General features: G+C 37.7%; 1 protein-coding gene across 3 annotated transcripts in view; it reads right to left on the bottom strand.

The window, feature by feature from the left end:
* Positions 1–1,022: 1,022 nt before the first annotated feature.
* Positions 1,023–10,058, bottom strand: part of ADD3 (adducin 3) — a 92,065-nt gene continuing 83,029 nt past the window's right edge. For 2 of the 3 annotated variants that reach the window (XM_058029143.1, XM_058029144.1), the window contains 7 exons: positions 8,977–9,159; positions 8,475–8,732; positions 7,294–7,413; positions 5,928–6,017; positions 5,103–5,223; positions 4,114–4,209; positions 1,023–3,401 (listed from right to left, as the gene is read on the bottom strand). In XM_058029143.1, coding sequence (XP_057885126.1) covers positions 3,109–3,401; positions 4,114–4,209; positions 5,103–5,223; positions 5,928–6,017; positions 7,294–7,413; positions 8,475–8,732; positions 8,977–9,159 — 1,161 coding nt within the window. In that variant the 3' untranslated portion in view covers positions 1,023–3,108. The remainder of the gene's footprint in view (positions 3,402–4,113; positions 4,210–5,102; positions 5,224–5,927; positions 6,018–7,293; positions 7,414–8,474; positions 8,733–8,976; positions 9,160–10,058) is intronic. The other variant, XM_058029145.1, reaches the window with a different exon arrangement.

Here is a 10,058-nt window from a genome sequence, read left to right as displayed (position 1 = left end):
ATGCCTGTTACAAACAGGCATCGTTTATTTCTACTTTATTTCCATGCTGTGGCTTGCAGAATCTCAGATCCTTCAAGTAACACTGTGAAGGAGTAAGATTTAAGTGAAAATGAAGGGTCTGATGTGGTTTGTAGACTCATGGGAATAAAAAGAACCTGAAGAAGTAAATTATGTATGCCCTCGGCCTTACAGTGGACACTCCTCTGGGTGGATACAGTGTTTACTTACACATTAGTGCAGCACTAAAAAGATTGTAGATGCTTCTGGAGACAAATTATAGTCAGAAAAATACTAAAATCTTGGTCAAGATTTATTTAAAATGCTAAACCAAAATTATTCTACGACATAGGGACCAAGTTCATCAAACTGTCACCAGACTCAGAGGACTGAATTTTGACTTTCTTGTAAACAGCAACAAAAGGCTGATTTGTGGAAGGACAAGGAAAATAAACATTGTGCAGTCCTTAAAGACATTTCACAGAGTTGATACAGCTACAAAAACAAAACACTGCAACTCCTGCAGCTTCACAGGCTCTGACATACACCATATGTTGGCAGGGCGTGACACAGATATCTTCAAATAACTTTGCATTAAGCTTTTTCTATAAGGAAACCTTTGTTTTACTAATAATTAAAAAGGGTAATTTCTTTGAGGTATTTCCTTGCTCTGTACTTACTCAGCACTAAAACCACCCCAGTCCCTCATGTCACCTGTGATGCCATGGTGCTGCAGAGCAGGAGGCAGCCCAGGATGGGCAAGCACTGACCCCCCTGGGCTCAGAACAACTGCCTGGCAGTGCCCTGCTTTTTACCAAGGGCCTGTCCTCTTTCCAGCACCTGTGACAGAGACAAAAGCTGTTCAACACAAGATCAGGTCATTTTCTTGCAGAGTTCTCAGGAAAAGCACAAGCAAGAAGTCCTCTCCAGAATAAATTCTTGAGAAGCAACGTGCAAAATCAAAGCATCTTCTCTAAAAGCAAGAGATGTAAGTGCATAAACAAAAGGCTGCTATATGAAATCCATCTATTTAAAATACTGTTTATTTGTGATTTAACATTAATTAGCATTACATCTATGAGCAATTTCAGATAACATTTATATATTTTCCACAGGACACAAGAGTTGGCTGGCTCATTCTTTATGCCAAAGCAAGTAAATAGAGGCATTAGCAAAAGGTGCAAATAGTTCACGGTTGCATTTTAAAAAATATTTATGCACATTGCATTCATTTAGATATATTTTTAAAAAAGTTATGAAAAGCGTAGTTCACAGGTTACTGTTTCTACATATGTTGTAATACAACACAAATAATGTAGAACATAAAAAAACAAAGTAAGCAACTGAAAGTTTCCACTATGATTAAAAACACTGATTCCAGTATTTAGTGACAGCTAGAAAATTGTTTCCAGGATCCATTCCAACATTGCATTATCACACTTACACGGTCAAAGCTAACCAGCCCCCAAACATGCTATAATCAACATTTTTGCATGCCAAACCACTCTCCAGCCATATTTAACAATTATATATTGTATAATATTTCAACCGGTAATTTGGGAATCACATGGATCTTAAAAGATGTACTTCCTATTGGATGACTGATTTACAGACATTTGACACAGCGAAGAAACCCCTATGTTAATCTCTATGTTTAGTTTGTATTTACAATACAGTAAAAGTACTAAAATGACAACACAAGTAAAAATGAGTAAGTGGCAGTACCACCCTTACCCATGGCACTAGGCGCTGATTTGCTCTGGGTTCATCCAAAGGACAACACAGATTCACGAGACCCTTTTACAACTTGAATGTAACTGAAGAAAAAAACCCAAAGTGTTGCACTCTGCATGAATCCATACAAATTATTTAAAACATCTAATATGGAAATGTCACTCTGCTGATTTAATAAAAATATCCCGCAATCCGTATCATATATTTAAAAAAAATAATCACCGAACTTTTACTTTCTTTGTCTCCTCCTATTTCCCTACTATTTCACTTTCCCTTTTAACATTTTTGTTTCCTTCATTTGGTTATGTTAAGAGATTATTTTTCTTCATTCATTAGCAATACCATGAGAGAGAAAAAGAACAACCCACAAATAATTTTTAAACATGAATCCAGTTCAATTTTATATGCTTTTATCCTTTGATTTTGAAGTCCCTGGATTCCTGAATTATATTTAAGTATACTCTAAACCAAGCATTCTTAAATACACTCTAACTATTAAATGCTTGGTTCACATGCTTATAATACCTTTATACTGAATGGTATACAAACATTTGAACATATAAAATCTTCTTTTTGTTTTGTCAGTTAAACTAAATTATCAATGTTAAGTGTATAAAATCCCCCTTCTTGAAAAATAAGGGTTTCCCCCGCCCCAACTGATAGAATAAAAAAGAAGTCTTCAAAAATTATATTTCACTAAAATGAAATATTTGGCAAAAAAGTTATTGAATAATGGAAATCTTTAGACATTTTGTATAATTCCAAATAAACTTTCTCTTACACAGTTTTTCCCCTGGTATTATGTGCCAGTGTATATTATTTCTATATGAGCTAATCTTAAAAAAGATGTAAAGGTGTGCTGTTAATATGTACCCACTCAAATAGGGGTACAGAAACATAAAATATATGGTCAAAAACCACAATACAAAAATGTATGATCTGGTTTCCAAATGAGACAGCAGTTTTAAAAAGTCATATGATCACTCAACAGCAACTTTAATAAAGACTTTAACTGTACTGAAAATTTTCAGGTCTGCAAAATACTCTGAGCAGAACTGGCTGCTGCATACTGTGATGGTATTTGACCTTGCTATGATGGTAATTGAGCACCTGCCAGTGTAGTTCTACATGAAACTAATCAATGTTTCCAACCCTCATAGCAATTTTGGACACAGCTAAGTGAGAGATGAATTAATTTGCAATTAACATGAAAGGTTTTCTTGTGTCTCTTTGTTTGGTTTCTTTAAAGCAAAACCTCTTCCAGTTTCTACTTGTTTAGGTTAAAAGTCCAGTTTACTGCACACCCCTAACACTACGCTGTTAATGGTCAACTTAAAGGTTTAAAATGTGCAATGTCTCCTCACCACAGAACTGCACTTATGCTTCCACCTTCTCCTTCTTTTTACTCTTTTTCAGGAAGGATGGGGTGCGGAATTTCTTCTTTTTCTTTGAAGGGGATTTGGAAGGTGACCCTTCAGGGGACAGAGCCTCTTCTATCTTTTCAGAGCCTTTAATGGTAATCTCCACACTCTCCACAGTACTCAACTGACTGACCCTCCTGGTGAGATCCTCTTCCACGTCATGTGCATCTTCCTTCCCATTCACCACCACAACTGGCATCTCCACAGATATTAGGTTGGCATTCTGGGTGTAGAAATCCTCATGATTTTCTGAAAGAGCAAATGATTTTGCAATTATTTATGTACACTTTCATGCAAAAAAACCCAGTGTTGAGACACAGCCTGAGAGTCTGGACTGTGATCCAAAGAATGAAACCCAAAGTGCTTAGATGTGGTTTTTTCCCCTTTATCCACAATCTTAGTTGCTGTAAGCAGACAACACAGTCAAAATGTCATTAAGGGAAAATGGGCTGAAAAATTTAACCTTATCTCTGCCAGGTGCATACACAGCTCAAGCTGTATAGAGTATGTACAAATACAGTCTACACAGCATACACAGCCTCAAGCACAGTGAGAATTACATGTTACTGCAAGAGACTGATTTATGAAAACACAGCCAATCCATACAGAAGGCATTGGAGAACGTGCCTTTTAAAATGCCTACTCAGACTTCTAGAAAAGTCTTAGGCAAAGTTTTTTTTACTAAAAAAACCATTTTTAGTAAAATCAAATATAATATCTGTTTGCTCCACCTGGTTAATATCTAAGTTTCAGCACGCCCTGAGTTGTCTTCTGTTTATGAGAATATTGTATTAGAAAAAATTGGGAAAAAATAGTTTTCTGGACAGAGTACCACCCAAACTTTGTAAAAGAGGGTTCCTTTTGACTCAGTTGACTTCATGCAAGTGTAAAAGTGCAGCAGAAGAGTCGAGGACTTGGGTTATTGGAGCCCTTGGCATCAAACAGAAATTGCATGGAATACCTTCTAATCTTTCTGGGACATTTTGCGGGGATTGAGTTTGTGACTGAATTTGTGACACAGATGAACCGTCATCTGAGAATAATTCCTGTTCAGCATCTGCAGGACAAGATGTGAGTTAGTAGCCAAGCAAAAGTGAAAATCAAGCAAGAGTGTCAGTGTTAATGCTACAAGATTTACAGGTCTGCTACAGCTTTGTGTTGCTCATGCTGACAACAACACAAAATTACAATAAACAGTTGAAACTCTAAAGAATTATGGATTTGTTTTATCTGATAAAAATTGGTATATATTAGTTCTTTATTAGAAAGCATTAAAAAAGGTGGCAGGACTGCATTCCAAGCCCCATGGTTTTATCTTGTCACAGTCTGCTGGTACAGTAAGCAATTACACTATGTCCGGAGTGTGACAAAGTTGTTTTATTACACAGTATTAGTGGAGAAGAATTCACAGTAAGTGCTATTGTTAAAAATTAAAATCAACTCTGAATTAGTAATTCTCTATGGAACAGTAGTATTGGAAGAAGATATGAAAAGTGAAAGTAGATGAGACTTGCACACTGAGAGAACAGAAGTAAAATTAGAGAAGCCAGGGCCAAACATCTCAGTAAACTTTTGCTCAGTTGGGCACAGACTTGGATACTTGATCTAACTTTGGTATCAGCTCTGAGGAGGAGCTGGATTAAGATGACCTTTGTGGACTCTTCCACCTTAAGTTATTCTATGATTCTGACACAAAAATTCATTATGGTTAATTGTGCTTTAGTCACCCCATTTCTCTGCAAACCTTTAATGCTTTAATTTCAGCACTAACTAAAATAAAAGAACGAACCACATTCAACAAAAGAATTCTACCACCTCAAGGAATGATTAGCCCTAAGCTAGTTGCCAGCAGTATATGCTAATAATTACCATGTACACATTTTTTACAGTAGATATTTTCAGGCTTATTATTAAAATGTAAACCCCAGCAACTCAAACCACACTGCTGACCTTCCAAGCCCTGCTGCTTGCGCTCAATGGTTTTCTTGTACTCTTCCAGTTCCTTTTCGGTGAGGTGGCTGAACGGGTTGGGCGGTGCTGGCGGCGCGTGCTCATCATCAAACTGCACTGGCTGGGAAGAGAAAGCCACAGAATTTAACAGTTAAAAAATATGAAGCAACAAGCAAAAGTTCAGGTATTTTTTTTTTTTTTTGGCCAAAGTTTGATGACAAAGTCTTGGCAGGGAATACAGAATTAAAACACAGATGTACTAACTGTTGGGTAGCTGGAAACTCTAGAATTCCGATTCACCACAGTATTTTGGATAATCTTACTAGGGATATCTATAGTGTTTGGAATATATTCTATTCAAGAAAAGATTAATATGGCCAGGTAAGAAAGTGGAAACCCTCTCTCCCAATAAGAAGCCTGTTTCTAATGAACGCTGCCTTTCACATTGTCACATCCCACCTTTTTAACTCAGCTACTTCTTGGACTCAATTGTTATCTTTAGCATCACTTCCACAGACTAATGAAGGCTATTTTTGGCCCCATGCATTCCAAAGTTCTTCCTCTCTCACTTAAATGAGCTTAGACAAGGATCCTACTTCATTAACATTAATGGTGGCAAACTTAACATGCACATCTTAATTTGAAAGTAACTTTTTAAACCTTTAAAATGAAACATGAATAAGATGTATCACACCTCAACAACTGGAATTAAAATAATCAGTTCTAACAAAACATTCAGAACAAAAATGGCCCAAGCTGACATTTGAAAGACAGGCAGCCAAATAACCTGAACAGCTGTAAATTAGTTAATTATGTTGTACTCACTGAACTTGGCTTTTTATCCACTACAATCCCTGCGAGCAGCTGAGACTGAGGTCCTGCTGTCTTTAGGTCATATCGGTTTTGCTCCCTTATCTACAGAGAGAAAACAAACCAGGTTAGAAGAAGATATTTCTCTTTCACAAACCCTATGCCAATCAGCTTTGCAAAGCCACTAACACAGGCAGCAGTGGATGGCTGGAGAGTCAACCTGTGTGCTGCTGCACCTAAAAATGAAGAACTCTTCTTCCACCTCTGAATACACAGCATATGTTGTTTGGCTCTTTCAGTACTCACAAATATTTACCCCAGTCCCAGTTCTTGCACTTCATGCAAGCCAACATTTAGAAATAAGCTCCCAGGAACAGCCCCTGAGCTGTCCTCTCTCCCTCATAAAGGATGCATGTTCAGCTACTGGAGGAAACTCTGTGGTCACAAAGGTTGGTAAAGTTTTTCCTTCTGTGAATAGTTGATTGTTTTCCCTAAACTAACAGCCCTAACTTCTAATTGTCAGAGCTTAAGAGATTGACAGATCAGATATGAATACCAATACAGATCTTATTAAGAAAATCCTACAGCAGAGAATTAGGAATAAACTCTCTGTGAGCCAGTGACATGCATGAATTTAAAAATCATTGCCTTGGACTTGTCTTATTAATCTCTGGATGATCAGAGGGTGCCTTTCCAGTTCTGAGGAAGGGAGTTGCTCCTTCTAACTCCACTTCAGTCCCCAAGGACACTGATACAGTGCTTTCCAAGAAAGAAAAAGACATGCAATCCAATGAAAAGTGTCCTGAATATCTGTTAATATAGTTATGCTGAGGGTGGAGTATTTGGTCTGATAATCAGTGTCTTTCATGCTGGAAGGGAAAGGCAGAGAGAGATTTCTGTTTACAGAGAGATCCAACAATAATCTCTCATTTTCTTTTTTTTTTTTTACTGCCATTAGAAATTCCAGCTTAACAAGCACTAGGCAAATTAAAACAGAACAGAACAAGATTAGAGTCTGAGATTGAATCATGCTGCAGATGATGCACAGCAATTCTGCTGGTGTTGACACCTAATTATCTACTAAATAAAATGCTAAATAACAGGGACTACCATTCCCAATCTATCATTTCCAGAGTTAACACTCATCTTTCATTAGACTATTACACTCAAGATTTAAATATATAAATATTGCATATGTATCTACAGATTTTATGTATATCACACATTTAAATACATGTTTTTGGTGCCAAAAATCACATATCATGTAAGAACCTTCTTAATAAAATCAAAACATTTGAAAATGTTATTTTACAGCTCTGCTGAATCATTACTTGAACACATTATTTTATTTGGAAATGTTACAATTTTCAGTTCATTTTACCTTATTTCTCTTTTCCAACACTTCACTTGGGTTTGTGTTTAGAGGAACAAATTGGTTTGGATCTTCAATTTTGATTGGCGTTCCTCCACTAGTCTTAGAGGAGTCATCAGCTTTCATCCACTTAAAAAGGGAAAAAAAAAAAAGACAGAAGCTAAAATACCCAGTATGGTAGAAAGGAACAATTCTCTATGTTGTTTTTCTGTTAAAGAAGAGATATCAAGAAAGGACTTTCTGACTTTATTTTCAATTCCACATGACACCTAAAAAAATAACCCCAATTCCTTTACAGGTTTGTGTGTTTGCCCAAGAGGATTTAAGTTGCCTTGAACATGACTACTTTTTGTAAATACTGACATCTATTCCTGAAAAATCCAGTGTTAGCTGTGTATTAATGATGCTGTATTTAGAAAGGATCACACTTTCTAGTAACTGACATGTAGATCCAGAGCAACCAGCAACCAGCTTCCATCTCTGCTGACCACACATTGATTACAGTTTTTTTCCCTTCTCAGGCAGAGTTCTGAGCGTTTTTTTCCCCAGCTCAAGTTTAGAAACCTGCCAGCCTGCCAGCAGGAGGAGCTGGTGCTTTTACAGTTGTACTGGGAGTAGCTGAGGAGCATTAACACGCTCTGCAGTCCCACGAGGGCCACCTCTCTGCAGGCAGGAAAAGAAGTGTAAGCATCTTGCTGAGCTGCAGGAGGGGGAAAATCTTCATCATCATTGAAAGCCTGTAGCACGAACAGACCTTTCAAAAGCTGTTTTCAGTAGGCTCACAAATAGAAAGAGGACAGCAAGAAATGAATTAGAGCTTGTGTCTCCCTCATATGAAAGAAGAACAACCCACGGTTGACTTAAAGCCTATCTATATTTGGTGGATAACTAATAGCACAAGAAGAAGTGGTAGAAAAACTGTTTTCTACTTCAGGAATAAGAAGAGATGGTTAGAACTGTGAAAATAATCGTTAAATTTTATCATAAAGTGTTACTCTTGCAGTCAACCCCTCTCTCCTTAAAGAGAGGAGACCCTTAGCACCAATGTCATTAAGGCTCTGAAAAGCCTATTTTAATATGCTCAATAAACTTATTTGCTAATCCTAGTCAAGATTTCATCATATAAACCATGCATAACTTACTTTCAAGTAGGGTAAAAACCAAAGTGACTGTCCAACACATCAACCTACCGTGATCTTAGTCCTGGGACTGGTTTCCCCATTCCAGGACTCCTCAGGCACATTCACTTTCAAGTATGTGTTTGGAGAGTTCAGCCATCTTGTCTTCTCTCTCTGTTGCCTCTGTGCAAGGAATTTCAGTGGGGAAAGTGGGACTGAATCATCTTCAAAGGAAAAGGCAGTCACAGTGGCTGGGATCTCAACATCACTCTTATGTCTGGGTTTTTCCCTGACTAACGGTTGCCTATAGGCATAGCCAGTTCTGTATCCCTGTGGAGGAGAAAAATAAGAAAAGAATGTTTAAAAATTTAAAGATTTTTATTATTAAGTAAAACACACTACATATTTGTAAGATGGTGGGACAAAACTGAAGCTCAAAGCATTATAAATCTTATTAAGACAGGATACTCCTGTCAGAAACAGTATGACTAAAAAATTATTTGCTTTACAAAAGCTAATCCTACACTCAAAACCTTACAGGACTGCATAGATACCACCAGCAACGTGCTCTCACCAGGTTGTCCAGCATCCTCATGAGTGCTTCAAATTCTTGCTCCCCAACTTTCCATTTTTGCTGTGAAGCCATATTAACTCCACCTCCTCCCATTGCTGCCACGGCATGTGTGGAAGGCTTGAACTTCTGCAGATCCAGTAGTAGGAGATTGTCTATCCCACCTGCTCCAGCCAATGCATGAACCTGGACACATCAAGGAATGCATTTCATTTGTGAAAAAGCTTTTGTATTCTTTTGCTTTTCTTGCAGCAAGAGGTTGCTTAAATACATGCTGTGGTTACCTCTCAGGCTGTTTTACTACTGTCCAAAAATTGCATTAAAATACACAGTCCTATTAATTGCATTTCAAAAGGGGTAGACTGAAATACCCATGCTTTCAGAGTACCCTAAAAAAATCTTTCTGCATCACAAGATTAAAAGTTTTTCATTTTTCTCACTGTTTCAAAATGAAAGTGTCTGAACTCAAAATGAATGGTAGGGCAAGGAAGGAGAGGAATGGGAGTCTGCCATTTGCACATCCAAATGCCTTTTAGGGAGGACAGGATCACTGGCAAATAAGAACAAAGTGATGAAGTTTCTGGGGACGAGCCTAAAACTTATGAAAGGTGAGAACACTTTCAGTGGTCTCTCTTCACATGTAATAGGTAATACCTGGATGCCTAACCAGGTAGCTAAAGTTAGACAGAATGGAAACACTGAATTTGTGATTCAAGTTATTTTTAAATATGCCACCCACTACCATTGCTCTAAAGACCTTCTTTTAATTTGGTTTCACAAGTCTGAGATCACAGAGAGAAGCTTCTTTTCTTGTAACAACATTCAGCCTCAGTAAAGGAGCTGGATCTTAAGTCACACTTCCCCATGCAGTGAGTACCAGCAAATCTATCATCTGACAGATTCCCTGCATGAGGCTCACTCTGCACAGCATGGAACAAAACCTTCTGTACCCTTTGGAGTGTAACACCACTGAGACTGTGTCAGTGTTCCTAGAGTGAGTATTTGTGCCATTCCCTCGGTGATTCCCTGATCACTCCAGTCTCTCTTTGACCAGGTATACAGGATTACTGGATTCCACAACTCCA

This window comes from Melospiza georgiana, chromosome 8 (assembly GCF_028018845.1).
Source record: "Melospiza georgiana isolate bMelGeo1 chromosome 8, bMelGeo1.pri, whole genome shotgun sequence".
NCBI classification, from domain to species: domain Eukaryota; kingdom Metazoa; phylum Chordata; class Aves; order Passeriformes; family Passerellidae; genus Melospiza; species Melospiza georgiana.
This window is presented reverse-complemented; position numbering and strand designations above follow the sequence as displayed.